Raw genomic sequence first — 20,092 nt, forward strand, 5'->3', positions numbered from 1 at the left:
AACTGCTTCTGAGCGACCATCCTTTCAAATCAGCATCTTAAAAATTGGGGGAAAAAAAACACTACTTGCATTTGTTACAGTCAGGCAAAGTGTCACCGCAACATGATATTTTACTGAATGTAAATGAATCTATGCAGCAAAGGAGAATAAATAAAGGCACTCTGCAGACACGATCAGCACAGCCACAGGTTCGATATTCAAGGACACCAAGGTCTGAAATTTATACCTATGCAGTTCTGTCCTGAGCAAGAGGTGGTCTAAAACCCTCCCACAGTATTTCTAAACAGACCATGCCAGATTGATGTCTCACACAAGATCTGCTGTAAAACACAAAGCCTAGAGAACTACCTCAGCCCCTTCCCTGCCCCCAGGAAAAACAAAAGACCCAAACAGTGAAAGCTTTTTGAATCAGAAGCTGGTGCAAATGATCTATCATGGTCCTCTTGGTACCCAGTCCTTACACTGAAGAGCACCCATGTTTTGTTCTTCTACAGTAGGGTCTGTAGCTTGACCAGTTTGGGACCCAGCATGCTGCTCTGGTCCCTCAACAGCCCACCAGCAGCCTAAGGTCGCTGCTGACATGGACCAGTCTGCGCTACGGACACAAACACGATGTTGTCCAGTAATCCCCGAGTCGCTTCAGCTATCACTCTTACTTGTTCCTCTACCAGAAACACCGCCAGCAAAATCCTCTTGCTGTATGAATTATATACATCAAACAGAAACGAGCTGTTTCCCAGCAGCTTTCACACATTTATCCCCCAACAAAGACTTTCGGCAGAGCACTAACTCACCGGCTGCACAGGAATCAAAAAATATCGTCTTGGGGCAAGTGAAAAACACGTTCCTCCTGCAACTTTATTTTTACTTGCCGACACAGAATCTCATCCCTAGATTTAGCACAAAGCCTTTTCTTTGCATCTTTGCAATGTTTCGTGCTATCTGGGCTTTGTTTTTAAACACTGTCTTGGAAGCCCGGAAGGTTGTGCCAAACATGAACCCTCCGTCCCCAGGAGGGGGATGCAGTTTTTCTGCCATCATCTTTTAAACATGCAGGCAGGCCCTGAGTTCTGGAACAAAATAGGGATATATATGACACAGGTGAGATGGGGTTATTTTCCTCACGGGGAAAGTATTTGACCAGTTTTGCAGGAAGAAGATATTTTCAAGTCTTGATACTACTACAACTAAAATGAGGAAGTTGTTCTTTGTTTCCTTAGTCCTCTAGTCCCAGCCCTCTACCATAACTTCTGCGAGTTTGAACACTTGTCTTCCACACGCTCACAGAGTATTTTCTGGGGCTTTTTAGGAAGGAAACACCCAGCTGCAGCAACCAATCTGCCTTTAACCCAAATATTCCAGGTGGCGTTTACTGCTCCACACAACTTGATGTCAAACTTTTAAGTTTTAAATAGCCTTTAGAAAAACTGGCTTTAGCAATTATCACTTCACAAGGGGCAGTGGGAGTTTGAAGACTAAAATACAGAAGTAATAAAATTGCAGCTTCCCACGCTACACAGGGAAATAAATTCTTAGTGGAAGAGATATGAGCTAGATGGGAACTAAAGAAAAAACAAATTCATTGTCTATTTAGCATAGCTTTTCTTGTTACATCTTCCTTTTCTACCTCATTTTACGCTGCAATCTAACAGTTCTTGACTGCATGCCCAGCAACGAAAGCCCCTCAAAGAAACTCAAGACATCTTGAATCATGTTAGTAGGGAGCAGAAATCTTCATTTACTTCTGTGTATCCAGGCAGGCAAAACTTAAACATGGATTGAGAAGGGTTTTTATCCAAACCAAGTTATCCAAGCTATGCTAAACATTAAATACTAAATAGGCATCTGCTGCTAGAGATAATGCAACATATTACCACTGTAATACAGCAGCAACAGGCTACTTTGGAAAAACAAAACAAACCCAAAACAACCAGCTGGGACTAAGACTGTACGGAAGCACATCTGAGCCCCTCACAGGAGGCTATTCACGATCACACTTGACACCAGAAGTGGCTATGTACCAGCGATAAGTACAAAATAATTCCTACAAATAGTCTATTAAGTGTTCAGATGTCCCTTGGGAAGGGGAGGCTCTTCACAGCAGAGACTAATTAGACTCTCCCTTCACTTGACCTTGGCTATCAGCAGTGCTATCAAGATGTTTCCCTTCCAGTAAAACCAAGGGCACACTTGTACCTCCTCTCCAGGATCCTGCGCATCACTTTGATGCGTATCCACCTCAACTTCTGAACTTTTCTTCTATCACCTCCTCAAGCAGAGTTCTATTTTTGGGGAGCAATCACCCACTGGATGCCACTTGCTGTGACTATTTGTGGCAACCACCTCGGAGCGTAATTCAGCCTGCAGCATGCGAGTGCATGGGTGCTATGGAAGACCGCGAGCTAGGGAGAGGTGTCAGATCTCAAGGATTCATGAATGTGAGCTCTGACAAGTGTAAGAACTGAGATTATTCTTCTGAATTAGCCTTCTGTAACTTGAAATATTGGTTAAACATGGTATCAATTAAATGCTCGTATCAAATGTACTCTGAGGGAACAGATTACTGAATAGTTCTATGCACTTTTTTTAAACCAGCAAAAAAAGCATTCGTTTCCTCTGGCCAAAATTAAATGTAGAGGGTGATTTCTCATGCGAAGCAGTGCTCCAGACTTTAGGTCTTGAAAACGGTGATATAAATTGGTGTTGGAATAGCATGCCATTTTTTTCCTTAGCATTTTTCCTGAAATGCTGGCTCAATACCACTTGGCATACTTTCAATCACTGATCTAAAAATTAAGTGCCTTGTTCTCATTTCTGTCTCTAGCACAAGGAGGCCTCGATGTAATGTATGAGCAGATGTTAACTATTTATTCACTGTAAGTTGTCCAATGCAAGGGACGCAAGAATCTAAGAACCTACAGGCATTTACCACCCACTTCTTATCATGATTGTCAGGTCCCTACAACTTCACAAATCCGTCAAGCAGCCATGCTACAGAGGGGGTACAGTGAATCAGAACACACCCCAGTGCCTACACAAACATTAATTATCTTGATTTTTGCCCCCTTTTACCTTTAGCATGTTGGTGACGTTTCTCAGTGTTATGAAAGCAGCAGATGAAATGCATTCACTGCGGGATTTCATGCAAGATTAAAAATACAGATATTAATCTTTCAAAGGATTTGAAAAATAAGTCTCAGCAGCACAAGCTTCTGCTTTTAATGTATCTTAATTATTTAGGCAATGTGCTAGCAAAACACAGCACGGGCTGCAGCATCCAGCACAAGTCAGAACAGCACTGCGGCTAGAACTGCCCAAAGAAAGCGAACAGGATCTGTGATCCCTGCACATCTGGAAACAGTTATTCCAGGCCACCTCATCTGGACAGCAGATGACTTCCCACAAAGAAATAACACTGAGGTTTCAACTAGATCAGCATGCACTTTAGAGGCCATGTCACCTGAAGTTGGTGCAAGTCAAGCAGCTGAAACAGTTCACTGAGTACAATCACAGCATCACCGTGTGCGGAGGAAAGACAGCCACTAACGCCCACTCAGCATTTGATCCCCAGCCGAACTGGAAAAAAAGTATCTGAGAGAGAGCTCTATCAGAGGAGACCCAGGCCGCCCTGGATGATGGGTTTGGGCTAGCTCTACCTTCCTTGCACAAATGTGGAGTTTCATAGCTATGGAAAGTGAAACATCTGACTGCTGCAACGCCAGTAAGGATGCGAGTTATTTTCCATGCAGCTCTGCTTATCTGTTTAAAATAAACGTGCATGATACCAGACCAGTGTATCTGTACTATTCCCACAGAATTACTGGAAGGCAATGTGTGCCATCCTCCTTCCCACCCTGCTCCCCACCAGACGCACTGTGAAGATCACGTCTAAACTGGAAACTTCCCTCTGTCCTGCATCTGCAGGAAAGACTGCTGCCAAGACCTCTCTTTTCAGCTTGGCATCTTGCTAGCTTAGCAAGGCTTCTCTCAAGCTGTCACACGACCATGGCCTGACGGGCTCCTTGGGAAGCTGCCCACCCACTCGAGGCACTGCCGCCCACAGCACCAGCCCCAGTCACTGATGGGCTGTCACCAGTGCGTGCCGAGGCAAAGGGCTGCCTTTAGCAAGTAAAAAAGCCCCAGCCTTGTCCATACCAGCTTTCTGGCTATTACTTGGGCAGCGTAATGCTGTAACATGGACTCAAGTGGAGCCCAGACTGAGCAAAAACTCTGCCGTGCCCCGGGGCCAGCACCGCTCGCCTCCTGGCTGCCCTGCTCCCAGCCGCGGGCTCCTGCTGCGCCCCATCTGGCTAACCAAGAGCTGCACAACCGCCAAGGTCTCCTCGCTGGGAAGTGACTCACACACTGCCCCAGTCACCCCTCAGCTCATATATCCTATGCTGCTATTGGATTTTCTGATTGCAGGGGATCCAAGGGGTCCATATGAGAGTTAAAGTATGAGTGTGCACCCAGTCCCACTCCATGCTCAGGATTTGTCTCTTCCATAGCAAAAACTGCCACAGTATTATTACTCAACTGTCTCTAATTGCAGGCTACAGTCACACCCTTAACATTTGATCTTGCTGGCTCAGCAAGGACCCTCCTCAAGCACACTTTCAGCAGCTAATTCCCGTGACCGCTACGGAAGAGCCATACCTACCTGCTACAGACACACAACTGCTCCTTCGGCAGCCACGAGGCATCTTGACATTCTCACCCTCCCCACAGTTCTGAAGTTTCTCTCCCATTTCTCAAAAGCCTGTAAGAGCCAGGGGGGAGCTTTCCTGTGGGCAAGATGTCAGAAAATTCCTGATACAGAAACCAATTGCAGAGGATGACAGCAAACACTCGGATCTCCCTGGCTACTCGAACAGAACTGCAGGAACACCATAGGCTGCATCGGTAACACTGGCATCCCTGAGCCGCTCTTAACCAAGAATTGCACTTTATTAATCCCTCCTGTAATCCTCAAAAGGCTCAAGAAAGCTTTGGTGTTAGGGCCAGCACAACCATCGAACCTCTGCACACCGTTATTACCCTCAGCATTTGCACAGAAGTTATATTAAGGAAGCAAACTGATCCAAAGCTCGACTCATTGATATGAGTGGTCACAAAAAAGGGTTTTTTTGAAAAAGAGCAATGCATTTTCATCTTCTGAGCTCCAAGGTTAAATTTCCTTTCTTAGCCTTAGTATCAATTATGAGTATGAATAATGTTATTCACTTCCAAAATCATCTCAAGGACCGTACACACTTCATCTAAACAAAGGAAATGACAAATTGTATCAGTGTTATTCAGAGACACTGAACTTCAAGAAGTCCAAACCTTAAAATCCTTTAGGGACTTAGAAAGTGGCTGACTAATCCTGTAACCACAACGACAAGGTATCTCACTGGGGTTTTTTTCAGTAACTGAATTAGAAATCAAGCTAAAAGGTCAGCCTGTCTGGACAAGCCAAAAAAAAAAAAAAAGGGGGGGGGGGCAATAAAAAGAAAAAAGGAGCAAAAAAGGAACATTACTTACTAATAAAAAACACTTGCTTGCCAGAGATTTGATTAAGGAAAGACACAGCAGAGTTTTTTTCCTTCCCTAAGTGATGATGCTTTAATTTTCTTAAGTAAGAGTACAAAAATACCTCTGGACATGCTGAAATAAATCATGTCATTGGGCCTTGAAGATCTGGCTAGCTGCACAAATCAACAGTAAAGTACACAGCTGACCAATGCGGGGTTTTTTTGTCTTTTTTAAGAAAAGCAATCTGTCAGAAAATTCTGATTGTTTTAAACCAAATAAAATGTTCTACAAATCTGAGAGGTGTAACTAGGTTCTGCTAGGAAGGGTACATGGGTCTGTAACGGAGCTTCCTCCTCTCTCCCTTGCTCCTAAGGGTTCTATTCGATTAAGGATTAATAATTAATTTATTTATTCAGGATCACTTATCCTGAATAAGGCAGAACTCCTGAAGAAGTAAAAGAAAGAATACCTGAAGAGTGATTCCTTCTTCCACCATTACTCAGTGTACTATTACCATGAAACACAAATGTAACTGGAGTGGTAACCAATTAGTTAAGACTAAATCAGTGTGTTAATAACATGGAGTGAAAAGTTTGCTATTGGTATATTAGCATCATTAACTTATCTGAAGACTTGACACACTTAAATCTACAATGCACAACGAAGGCTTCAGACACACGGTTTCAGTTTCAAAGGCTTAAGACTACATCATCCATGGTAAGCAGCCATTACAGACAGGCAAAAGTTCTTTAAAACTCTCTTAACTCTCAAGGAGCATATATTTAATATCTCAGAGACAAATTTTTTTGTGAACAGTCCTCCAGTGAACCATCTCCATAAAACCCATGTCGCATGAACCTGCACACCTCGCCAGGCAAGGTTTTCCCAAGTGTTCACTATTGCTTGACCATCTATTTATAATGATCCCGCATGAGGGCAAGACACAAAAAAAGAAGGAATTAAGCACTTCATTTCTGAATAATATTCATTTCAGACTGTATCAGTCTCTGTGTATTAGGCTACTCTTTCTTAAAGGTCAAAGCTTGAGTTTTGAAGCCATCTGGTCACTGAGGTTATTGAAATAAAAGCTAAGGCAAAGCTCCCGGGATACCCTAGCCACTGGAAGCTGACACAGCCAACTGCAAGCTCCCTTCCCTTCTCTGTGTGAGCAAGATCTCAAACGTGTCTCACCCATGATGAAACTTCCCCTGAAAAGTCCCCTGGTGATTTAAGCAGGGAGACACCCAGTAATTACATGCACCAAATAACACTGGCAATAAGCAACATGTGGATTTTTCTGCAGGTTCTATAGTGATACAAGAAGAGGGTGTGCAAAGGCAAATGCACCAGGTCCAGAAGTCAGAGCTGAGATACTTTTCTCCTTTACAGCACATAACTTCAGGCACTTGTCCAGATGAGACCTGGTCCATTGGAAAGTATTCACAGAGGGTTGATGGAGACTATCCCCAGGCTTTTCCGTGAAGTCCAGAGGCTCCATCCTCCAAGAGGCAATCCAGAGCTGATGCAGAGTCCCCAAAAGGAGCCCTTTTCGCTACAGATGAGAAAAAGCTGGACGAATTTGTCTTTTTAAGCTACATTATCCTTTACAAACATTTGGACTGACAGATGAGTTGCAAGAAGATTTTAGAAGCATTTCAAATAGATCTCGTTTGAGCAGCAGTGTTCTTTCTCTAAGGAAGATGCTGTGCCAAGAACACACCCAGCCTTGAAAACAGACCTCAAGGCGTAACAAGACTCAAACAGGTTTTCTAAAGAATTCAGTATGCTCAGAGATTTTTCTAACGTTACACCTTCAATTATTAATTCCTCTTCCCTTTCTCCCAAAGCAGAAATGCACATTGCGGCCTGACCTTAAACATACAGCAGGGCTGGAACAAACCCCATGGTCAAAGACCCTGGCTGAAGTTCTGTTAGTTACTTGGTTCATCCACAAAACTTGCAGTCAATGGTCAGATGATGAAGTGCTGGAGTAGGAAAGGGGCCTCAAAGTCCAGATACTCCCATATGCAGTTGATTACAGGTTACCTTATGTCAGTCTCCATTCCGGGCTATGACCTAAGCCAGGCAACAAACAGCGGCAACTCATTTTACTTCCCACTCACCACAAGTTTAATTTAAAAGCTTTATGTCACAGAAGGCCTGCTATATACAAAAATATAGCAAAAAAATGAAGTTTTGACAGCAAGTTGTGGCAGTAAGTGCTTTGCAATCAATGTCAGTATGCACCGAAGTGAAAGCAGGTGGTGAGCAACGACCCTGTTAGCAAACGGAAGAGAGCGGAAATCCATTCTCTTCCACAACAGATAAAAAGAGTCAAGCCACTGAATTACCTTTTGCCATTTCAAATATTGCTAATAAATTTTAAAACCAAATGTAGTATCTTCTTCTTTTGTTGTTGTTGTTAGAAAGCAAATTTAGAAAGGTTTATAAAACCTACATACATTTGCTTGCAGCAAATCCCATTGGTGGTTTGGAGCAGCTCCGAATTCAATGAGGTTTGCAGCAAGGTTCAGTGTTTTCCCCACGCAAGTGTTACAGAAGATTCAAGACCACTTAACAAACAATAAAAGAGAGAAGCAAGCTGTTCCTAGGCTTATTTTTAAAATGACTGTATGTTTGATTACAAGGTGACAAAACAAACTGTTTTTCCTTCATAAAGATGTCACAAGTTAAAAGTATTTGCTGGGAAGAACATACTAAATATGCTGAAGAGGTAATGCTTAAAAGAAACACAATTAGCAGAGCTTTAAACATTCTTGGCAGATGGCTGAAGGAAAAAAAAAGGAAATCCATTTAAGGAACATCAATGTTATGAATCAAGGCAGGTGACATTTAAAACCAATGAATAAAACATCACAAAAACTTGTCTCTTTTTATAAATCATACTTCACAGTGGAAAGGAGAGCTAGGTACGACACTTTAAGATCTCTCTCAATTAGCAGGAGATACCATGGGGGTACAATTGCAGATTTGGAAGTCAATAGTTATCTATTCCGGACTGTCTTCTGTTGTCAGAAAAACAGTATTTTTGTTAACAGTCTGTCTCTTTTTCCACAAAAAAAAAAATATGGTGTTAATCCTCTCCCATTGAGTGAAAGCTTTATTTTAGACTCAGCACAGCACAAACAAGTTTTCTTGTTTCTCAGCTACGAATCAGCCCTAGTTCCAGAGGACCTAGCCAGGGATATCTATCAGCCATCCCACATCTGGCTTTATCTCTCAAACTGATGAATGCCCTAGCAAATAAGTTCACTTTATGATCAAAGTACAATTATTGGAAGAAATCGGTGCCTGAGAAGTAATTTTTATTCCAGCTACCGCTGGGAAAATGGGGAGTTCATGATAGATGAAGGGAAGAACTTTTTGGACAGAGAAATCCCTGAAGATGCACTCAAAGTCCTTGGTTTAGTCTTCAAAAAAATGTTTTTTAAGCAAGTTGTACTTTAACCAAACTTCTTTTTTAATGCTATGCAAAACTATACATATTCAAATGAATTTTTGGAACAAGCAATCTCATCACACAAGGGTCAGAGAAACTTGCTCTCTTAGGAAGAACGCATTGCAGGTTTTGTAATAAATCAAATGAAATCTCAAGATACGTGATTCTCAGATAAACCCACTTAAATGACCGACAAATGTGCACACTCTAATAAAGCTTTTTTTGCTCCTGGCCAAGCAGATAGACTTTCTGGAGTCACAGTAGCCAGCTCAGATTATTTACTTGAATAATCTGGATGGGAGAAAGGAGGAACAGAAAGAGTAGTGTAGAGGCCTGCTTCTGACACCTTTACCAAGCTGCTTAAAAGACAGAAGTAAAAAGAAGATAAAGCTCAGAGGATCACAGTAGAGTCAGGAAACACTATAAATAAACTATAAAAAGTCACACAAGAGCAGCTCACCAATATAAAGCAAGTACTTTTCTTCTAACATCTGCCTTATCCATGTATCCTCAGCATGTCTTCTTCCTACTGCTAGAAGAGATCCAAAGACCAGTTCCAACAAAATGAGAGACAATTATTTACCCTGCCATCATTTTCAAAGTCTGCAACTGTACAGAAGATACTCCCAAGTCTCTAATCGATTGAACTTTTAGAAGGACAAAAGGTAGTAAAGCTGTAAAGCATCAATATTAGATTGCTAATAAACGCTATCCAAATGAATGTTCAAGAGAAATCAAAGACATTGAGTGTTCCATGTATTGGTAGACAACAAGCTGTTCAGAAGACAAATGACACCTTCACAGACAGAATACAATAAATTAGAGACTCTGGTCATTGTAAAACAGACTGTGTTTACTGCTATTGATAAGCAATAAATCACCTGCCCTCTAACAGTTCCTCCCTATAAATCACTTCCAATGAACAAAACAGATGGTTCCAGCATGCAGCCATCCTACACCACAGTCCTGAGAGGGGAGAAGAAATACACCGCGCTGAGTGATTTCCATTTTTAACTGCAGTCGTTCTGCAGTGGCGTAGGGAAGCAGCGGGGCGATGCAGGAGACACCCCACTGTGCACCACGAGACACCAGCCCCAGCTTCTGCAGGCTCATGGCAGGGCTGAGCAGCACACAGCTGCAGCGTGCATCCGTCACGGCACTTCCCGGCGGAGACTCCAGCCTGCAGCAATCCATCGCGCTGGCATCCTCGCTGCCCGGACCACACCTAATATGCACACGCAGACTCCGATCTGCAGGCATTGGCAGGCTGGTGTCTACCACCAGACTCAAAATACAATATGATCCTAATGCGATTTGACTTGTTTTCAAAGAATCAAGCTTTCTATAAACTTTTAAGTAAGAAATTCAATCTCTTTCTATCACATCACTAGCTAATTTGTCTAATTAGAAGGAAAACGATTCACATTCATGATTTCACTGCAAACCAACAGCCATTTGTCCAACTAAACAACTTGAAGACAGCATCAGACCAACACACTTTCCTTCTCTGCTGGTAAAGATACCTGAAGTGGTTTTACTTATTTATTTTAAAATCTTTCAATCTTTAAAAGTTTCAACCTATTAAATAAAAATACAGAAATTAGGATGTTAATAAAAACCAGTATATCCCAGAGAGCAGCATAATGAAACATCGTTTCAGTAAACAGAAAATACTATTAAATAAAAACACAGAAATTAGGATGTTAATAAAAACCAGCATATCCCAGAGAGCAGCAGAATGAAACATCGTTTCAGTAAACAGAAAATTATATTTTTCTTTACTACCTCAAGAAAAAGAACTATACTTCCACTCAGGTAAGAGGAAGGCTCACTTTCATTTACATTATACTTGTAAAAAAGAAATACCTAAGCAGTAGCTGTTAAAAGCTCTGGCTAGAAGCTGCTTACAGACAGACAAAAAAATATGGTTTCCTATCAAGTTAGTATAAGTGGACATACAGTTATTCAAAGTTATTTAAAGGAGGCCGCAGTTACGATACCAACTCTTGCAGTGCAGGTAATTCAAGAACTCAAAAAAATGCGAATATACTTTCAGAAGCTGGACTTTATTAAAATATAAGTGTTTTCTTGCTGTTTTTCTTCAATAGTCTGGCAGACTATCACTTTGTCTCTTATCTGAACAAACCACAATCACAAGTGTGAAATGTGTTTCCATTGCTCCCTCCTTTGTCCCACTGGCGTGGGGAACCATCCAGCTCCTACAGGGTCCTGCTCCAAGGAGCCCCTGGCAGGACTCCATGTACAGAAGAGGAACACTGCCTACAGCAAGAACTTCTAAACAAAACCAAAGACCACAGTAAGCGGTCTACAGACATTGAAACAAAGATGCCTCATTTCAAAATTAGTGAATTTTAAGGGGCACAATCCATGGAGAAGTCAGGTACTGACCGCAAGCTGTGGCCCAAGAGCTTTGATAGCAACAGGCCAGACAAGGGGTTACTGGAAAGAGATCTGTAGCTGTGGGATGGAGCCCAGCCCGTCCTCGTCCTCCAGCTCCTGTAACTCAGCCCATCCCTGCCCAGCTGATGGGGAGGTGGAGACAAGAACTGTTGCCTGTACACGAGGGCTCTGACTGCGAGGGCTCTGACTGCGCAGCCCTGACAGAAGCAGCAGCTGATCAGTACCTGCATTCTTCCCCCCAGTGAAGCCATTAACACCTCCTGCTCATCCTTCCTTCTTTTGCCCTGGAAAAATGTCACAAACAACCATTCTGCTGCTTGCAGGACAGTCTTCCCCAGCAGCAGAGAAACAACACCACTGTGCAGTGAAAAGTGATAAAGTCTGTTTTGGAATTGGGGGAAATCACATCAATCTTTCCTGTCCAAAGAAATTCCCATCATCAGCCAACAAGACACTTCCCAAAGGGAGATAAAAAGATGAGCTAGTGCAGAGAACAGCACTCACAGCATGGAAACACAAGACCTGAAACACAGGTTTGCTCAGAGCAGACTGAAGTGTGCTGAACCTGTGACAGGCCATGACAAGGGCCATCTTCCACAGAAAGCTGAGAGATCTCCACATCTCCTCCTTCTGCTTCTGCAAACCTTGACACTCTCAAGGATATACATTAATTTTATTTTTGTAAGGAGAAAAAGTTCTGCTCCACAGTTTTTCTGCTTCAATGAGAAAACATGCGAAGGCAGATCCTCTTCATTAAGCCAAGGAGTGAGGAGGAAAGATCCAAACTACTGGTTGTTAAGAACTGTAGGCAGATGAAAGGTCTGATTCACCAAGACTCAGCAGATGCAAACATATCAAGGTCTTCCCAAAGGAAGCAGGATCGTTCTCAGGAGAGAGCCATAAACCTTGCTTCTGAATGTCGGCTTCCTTCCCAGAGCTGCGGCAGCGGGACAGAGATTGCCAGAGCAGAAAACGGCTGCTGATGGCTGCGGGTCTCCACAGAGGCCCTGCAGGTGACCGGCAACGCTTTCCTTCAAACACCCAGCTATCACCTGGTGTTCTTCCAGGGAAGCACAGACAGCAAAGCAGCTAAAGACAAGGTAAAAGTGTCTGTACTAATTAAGCTCTTGACAAGCTGCCCTACCCAGGCTAGGAATGGTCAGCAGCTAGACAGGTGCTGGGATCAAAAAACCCTTGGAGCAAATGGTGACAACTCCTTGCATAAAGCCTGCTGAAAGACGCGATGTCCTGCAGGACTCTGCTCTAGTGTATGTCAAAAGCTCAGGTCCTGTTTGCCTCCACATCCAAAACAAGCCCCTACGGTACTTTGTTAGCATAGATTCACTGATACATGAAAAACTGTGAACTAGAGTCACAACAAAACCGAAGCTCAGCACTACAGGTACTAAAAAACCAGCAGCTGCATCATGATGGCAAAACTGAAGACTGACAGGGGCTCCACTGCCACTCATTTCCCCCAGTGAAACCAGACTCATGAACTGAAAAGGCTTCTGTATTGCCATAGCTACCATAAGCCATGAATGGCTGGAACCTGCTAATTTGCTAACAAAATAGGCCTCCAGTATAATACACAACATTCCTGGCAGGATGATCCACAAATACCTTACACAATAGGTTTGTCAAGGCTGAAGGCCTTTCAAGCAGGGCCAGAATAAAAAAAGTGATCTCACTTTAGCCACAAGTGATATTAGCATACTGGCCTGCTCAGAGGAGTTAAAGAGCTTTTACAATAGGAATAAGCAAAGTGTTTGTTGTGTCGAAGGGCAGGAAACAGAGCACAATTAATTTTGCCGTATGTTACAGTACTACTGAAAGATTAAAGTGAGAAAATATCTGACATTGTCTAAACAAATCTTCTAGCATTATTAAGTCGGTGCAATAGTATGTGACTAATGTTCACTGGGAAAATGAAATTCAACTAAAAAAATGTTGATATCTGATTATGGCAATTAGGAATTCTACATACAATGCAGCCTGCCCGTTAACAGCCCACCCCTGCAGCATTTTCATATTAGAATTTGTTATATTCTTCCTAACAGCAAGAATTTTTGCCCATAATTAGTACTTTTTCTCACTATGTTAAATAAATCATAATGTTCTTGAAAACATTTTTTGTATTCAAGCAGGGCTTCCATCTTCAGAGATTCTTGTTCAGACATGAACGGGGATAAACATTAGCACCACTGGGCATTGACTACTCAGTTATTATTAATTTCTACCTCAGAAATCCAAGGCTGGAAATAGACTGCTGGAAATACACCGGGTTTACACCATCTCAGACCACAACCGGGACACAGCCAGAGCATCACGTTTGGCAGCAATGGAGTTCATCACCTTTCAGAACAGGATCTCTGGGTTTTCAGCTCTGTAGTGGACGGGGCTGACTCGATCTAACCCTCATCTAACATGACATTGTCATTGTGGTATAAATAGTGTCTTATCTGCCTGCTTCAGAAGAACAATGTTAGTCAAGAAAAGGTCAAATGGTTTTGCTACAGGGAAAATGAGCAAAAATCTCTTGTAATTTAATATTGCCCTTTTTGGGTTTTTTGGAAGACAGGAGACTCCAGGTGCTAGTCACATAGGAGGGAGAGGAATACAGAAGAGAAGACAAGGCATATTTATCTAGTCTGCAGTAGCACAAAGCAATAATATTTCAATAGTTTCTTAAGGCCCAGGAGGAAACAATATTCACCCAGCATCTTGCTGATCCTCATCTTTACTTGGAACCCTGCAAACACTATAGACAAAGTCTGCTCAAACCTGCCTACTCTGACAATGCAGAAATAACTTACAGCTGCAGGCAAGTCTAGGAGAGATGTACTTTATGCACCCACAAGTGAAGGTATATTTTCTTATTCCACAATGCTTACTGCATTGATGCTTTCAAATAATAAAGCATTCATAAACATGACTTTTACCTTTTACCCATAGCTAGCCAAATTGATCTGGTTTTAGCCAAAGAGGAAAAACACCCAGTTTTAAGTCTCTGAATACATTACATGACCTGAGGTTACTGCTACTAAGCCTCTGATAAGCACTGACAAATACCTACATATATTTATTAAGGTTGCTTTCAAGAATTTTCTTATCCTACAGAAAAGCAAGCAGCTCTGTTACAAAATCTGCATGCAAGACAGGCTGGTATATTCATACACAATTGAACTAGAGAAACACGTACAGCCAGGAAGGGAAATGTCTACAAATTACTACGTGAAGGTGACCCAAAGCCCCATTTATTGCTAGCTTTTATTGCTTCCAGCGCACTGGTAATCTACGCACATGGCAATACTTCAGTACTAATGGAAAGCAGTAAACAAGGTCACATGTGTGTCAAACAGTTGCTTTGCACATTCTAAAAATACTTGTAGGTCCCATTTGCTAGAATGGCACCGACCTCTCCTGGGGTTATCCGTGCTGCTTGTGCTGCTCACTAGGTGTAGCCCGCACCTACAGCTCATGGTATGCAGGGTGGAATACATCCTACTGGAAACTAAGGGTCATTGCTAAACTTGTTATCAACCAAATTGGAAAGTAAAATAATTATAACAAGCTACCCCTTGGGCCACTTTCTGCACACTACAAAAGACTTCCAAGATACTTCAAACCAGCCCATCTTTCCTAGGAAATGACACATTGAAAAATAATTGTTTATCCATTAAATTAAGTTACAACGTGTAAGGTGAGTGAGATAAAGTATCTGAGTCGACTGGAATCGTGTGCTTGTGACACACAGACAGCTTGCAGGTTATTTTTGTAAATTATGTTTATGCAGTGACTTTAAGCCTTCAGGCTAAACATAATGTAGTAAAAAGGGCTACAAGATAAAATGCAGCAGGTCCCCGCAGCCAGCCATCCTTTTCAGTCTAAATAAGAAAGTCTGAGATGCAGCAACAAAGACAACAAAATATACGTAACAGCAGTAGTCTATACAATCCGTACAAAGAGAATGAAAGGCTCCAGCTATTATTCCAGCCTTAAAGCATCTCCTCGAGTCGTGACTAGCACAGGGATGAACTTTCCACGCTGATTTGTGAAGGTGGAGTGAATCCCACCAACTACAGAACACAGCGTGACAACCTGAATCATGGGCAACACGAACAGACAACAATGCACATAAAGCAAAAAGTGCTTTCACTGAAGTACCATTGCAAGAAAATGCAGCAGAGGGAACAGTGTTCAGCAGAGCGTGCATATTCTGGCATTTTAAACTCAAACCAGAAATTTTCCATCCTCACTAAATGAATTTAATATTAAAATTTATTAACATTTATTTTAATAGATCTTTCTTTGGAGTTCTGAAAAGTTCCTGAAAATTCTGAGCATGTAAACCTTAGTTAGGAAAATTGAAATTGAAGATTTGAAAGATAAATGAAGACAAGCTCGATGCTTATACAATAAAACAAAACCTAGTGCCAAAGCTTGAGAAAAACAAGGAAATTCAATGGTTCTAGCACTATACATTCAGGATCTGCATTTTCCAACTGCCATCTGGATTTCTGTCTTTTTATTTTAAATGCATAATGGGGAAGAAAAGCAAGATAGCTTAATGTCCTCAGGCTTTTTTGTTCGTTCATTTGTTTTTCAACAAGGAAAGCATACAGATAATGACTGGTTATGAATACCGAGAAAACCTAAAGAAAATGAGTGTTTCAGTATGCCCCATCCAATGCATTAGCAATTAGAATCTCCTCAAGTTTCCATTAGTCTGTCAAAACAAGAAATAATCTTACAGCAGCTCTGACTAAACCTCTTAAAGATTGTCACATTGATTGAATTTCAAAGTATAGACTTACAAATTCGTAGTCTCCATCCTGTGGTACTTTCCAATCAGATGAATTTTTTGTCTGGCCAGACACATTCTTCCCAAAGCTATTGATTTGATTCTCCTTCTCCTTCTGCTCAAAATATTCAAGGAATGATGGTTTGGCTGGCTGCATTGTTTCATCCCTCCCTGGAAATATTAAAAATAAAAAAAACCCAGTTGACTGTACAGTGAGAAAACTGAAGGGAAGCTTAAAACCCGCCACACAAGTGATTACAATGCTGGAGGCCCTGGTCTCTAGACCGGCAATCAATCCATCAAAGCACACCATCAGGTAACAGAGCTTCACGCATGGCATCCTAGAACTGAACTGCTACCAGCTGAAGAGGTTGGGTGTTTTCATCCCAGCCAGGTTGCATGCACTGCAAAATACACAAAGTTCCAAAACTAAACAGCATTGCTTTACAAGAAGAAATTAATCTTTATATTTATCAACAGTACAAAAGCAAGGCTTTCAAAGACCATGTCTACAACACAAGTGTCACAACTTGCCTTGGATAGAAGCAATCAAGTTCTACATTTCTTGCTTAGAAGGGATTAGTTAGCAAAGCTTCTTTTTTTTTCTTTTTATAAATGGTCACTTAATAAGGTTTCAAGTTTACTGTGCTAGTTTTCTTTTTGTAAATTAATTCCTCCTAACACACTTTCAGTGGATTACTTGAGCCAGATATATAGATTAACCATTCAATTCTAGACTGCATTTAAGAAACTCAGGGTAATAAGAAATGGTCTAAGGTACAAAGAGAGACTGAGGAGTCAAAATAACCCCTAAAAATGAATACTTTTATTTTTAAGAGCAGGTCTCATAAGCCTCCCAAGCACCGTTCTTAATAAGAAAGAGTTGACCCTTACCGACAGAAGAAAGGATATAGCCAAGAGCACAAAGCTTTAGCACAACCAGATTTACATCAGTCTCATTTGTCTAAATTAGTCTTTAGAACAAGCAGAAGTTAAAAGGAAGAATACTGTTGATCTGTTAAAAGCAACGAGATAGTAAAATTATATTCTCCTAGGGTGCCCAGGTGTGTTGGGTAGCTGGTGGGATTAGGGATACAAACGCTAATGCATCCCTCCTTCCTTCAGCTATCACACCATCTGAATCCCTGCTCATGGGATTTCAGTACCATTACACACAAATAAAGGTAGCAAGCCATTCAGCAAACAGGTTTCCATCACTGAAGGAAGAAATGCAGGGTCTGAGCTCCCAGATCACAGCAGATCCCCCGTGCTGTTTGGAGAGAGGGGGTGGGCTCCATGAACGGAGGCGGCTTCAGCTGCAGGGTGTCGACAGGGCAACAGGGAAGGAAGCGATGAAAAGTGAAAGGATGAAAATTCTGCTTCCCAGTATAGACACTATAAAACCAACACAGGAAGAAAACACAAAATGTAACTTCACAGCAAATCAAGACCGAAAGACCTTCACTATCCCCAAAGGAAGATTTCTCTGCTAGTGCAACCAGTACAGGCTCAGATGCTGCCCAGACCCCTCCACTCAGAACTGGCCTGGCCAGGGAGTTACAGTGCAGCGAACAGCTTGGGCAGTCTCCATCGAAATGAAGAGGCAGGCTTGTCCAGAAACCAGGGCTGCACCACGAGACCACGAAAGCTGCAAATGCAGCTACAGACTGCTCACAGCCCAATGCCCTTGTCTGTTCTTTAGGATAAAATACTTCACAAAAACCTGTGAGCAGAAGGGAAGTCAGCGCTGTAACAATATCGAACAAAATGTTTTTGTTCACATAAAATATGGTTCTCTAACACTGGTGTAGGTTAATCATACTTGAAACATATGTTTTAAGCAATGCAGAAACCATCATTTTCAGAAAGCAGGATTAGGACTGAAGTTAGCAGAAAATGGCATCAGAATAGGCTAATTCTGGACGGTGGAAATACGTTCACTGCTGAAAGTTACACATTTTTGAAATGATATTTTCATCTGTCAAGCAGGCAATCAAACAAAAGTTTAGAGCTTCAGACAAGCACACAGGGGCTGGAGCCATCCTTTGAGGGGTTTGTGGGGTCTGCATAATGTAGAGCCTCTCCTTCAGGAGTTTGTACAGAAGGCAGGCTCTCACAAAGTCCTCACTGAGGACGTTCAGCAGTGCTTTCCTCTTGAAAAAATATTAGCTACTCTGGAAACCCATTCAGATTTAATCATTGAATATTATTCTTGCTCATAAAATTGCCATCCAGAACTTGCCTGGCAGACTCTCTGATCCTCCAACAAGTGCACGAATTCCTTAGTCATCTATGAGATACTTTAGGAAGTTATTTGTCTATAAACATTTTAAATACATAACAGATTTCTGCAAAGTATGAGAAAACTTGGCAGGATATTTAGGCTATGATACTGAGAGAAGTGTGGTTCTACGCAGCCTGAAATGTCACGATGCATTTTGAAGAAGCACCGCATCGTCCTGCCTCTCCAGGGTCAGCTAAAAGCTCAAGCGTGAACTGAAGGGCTTATACTTTCGCACTACGACAACTGGAGCAAAGATAAATTATTCTACCCCTGGCAGTAGTTCCCCTTTGTTTTTAAAAACAAAACCCTCATCACACAGAATTAGATCAAGAAAGACACCTTCAGACAGGCTACGTGAAGGTCAGTCAGGAAACACGTCTGCAAAGTGCAGAACAGATTTGCTGTTGGGAATAATTACGGCAAGACAATAGCAATCCAATTACTGCTAAGTGATATAGCATTTCTTTACTTTAATGAAGTAAACAGACCCCTCGTATTTTGTTGCAGTCCAGCCTGTTTGAAGCAGGAGGTAAGTTGTTATGGACAACTGTGGCAAATTTTGTAGAGATAGAGGAATTCATAACTACCGAGACTAATCTATACACAGCTTGGTGACAGCCAGCCTACTCTCAGTAATTCAGGCTTCCTAAGGAAAAAAAATAGAAAATCTAAATCAAGCTTGTACTGTATGTTTTGGAAACAATTGTTTGCAGCACAGGAGACCTTGAAAGCAAGCATTTCACTCCAGTGACACTGGCTTATTCAGTTTTTTCTTTTTTTTTTTTTTTTTTTAAAGACTGCTCGCTCATACCAGAGTCTAATTCAGTGTCATTTAAAATAATCATGCTCATTTCTTCGCACCTTGTATTTTACCAAGAACTGTGATATCTATAAATGACTAGCTACATCTACTGAACAACAACCTATTGTAGCAACACTGAATTATCAAAAGGTACAGCCAAACCCCAGCCAGCTTTATTTAATAAAACTTCTGTTTTCATGCAGAAATCAAACAGACAAAGAAGGAAGCACGTGAAGTGGTGGTGGCAGTCTATAATCCTGAAGAGCACAACTGGATTTTCAGCCCCACCAGTACAAGTGACTGAAAAGCTGGAGGGCTGCAAGCAGAAGGCTGCCGGGACACCAAAGGGGTCTCTGCCATGCTGAGAGGGTGGGAGGGAAGGGGGTTTGTTCAGCTCAGGGGGGCAGGAGGGGCTCTAGCTGCAGTCCCCCACCCCAACAGGCCATCAGAGCCCTGCTCTCCCCAGCAGAAGGCTGAGAGGCACAGTCTGAGCTGCAGCAAGGACAGCTCGGCTGAACACAAGGAAGACAGTTTTCATAACAGGGATGGTTGTGCAACGGAGCAGGGCTGGAGCAACTGGGCAAGACCCTGAGCAACCACATCTGACATGGCACTTGGTCCCAGCCGTCACACCGGGAACCAGACCGATGACCTCCAGAGCTCCCTGCCAAGCCAAGCTCTCCTGCGACCCACGCTCTTCACACCCGCTGTCAGACACCTCTCACCTTGCAGTCACCTCGGGCCTTTCCAATGCACACAAGGATCTCCATCGGCTTTAGTCACCAAGGTGAGTGCATTTCTACACAT

At 42.2% G+C, this 20,092-nt stretch overlaps 1 protein-coding gene across 1 annotated transcript in view; it reads right to left on the bottom strand.

The window, feature by feature from the left end:
- The window catches only part of STK4 (serine/threonine kinase 4), a gene marked incomplete at its 5' end in the record, with an annotated part of 41,529 nt that overhangs the window by 3,679 nt on the left and 17,758 nt on the right, over positions 1-20,092 (bottom strand). The window contains one exon of the mRNA XM_010082361.1: positions 16,213-16,370. Within this exon, the coding sequence (XP_010080663.1) occupies positions 16,213-16,370 (158 nt within the window). The remainder of the gene's footprint in view (positions 1-16,212; positions 16,371-20,092) is intronic.

This window comes from Pterocles gutturalis, unplaced genomic scaffold (genome assembly GCF_000699245.1).
Source record: "Pterocles gutturalis isolate BGI_N339 unplaced genomic scaffold, ASM69924v1 scaffold27429, whole genome shotgun sequence".
Lineage (NCBI taxonomy): Eukaryota > Metazoa > Chordata > Aves > Pterocliformes > Pteroclidae > Pterocles > Pterocles gutturalis.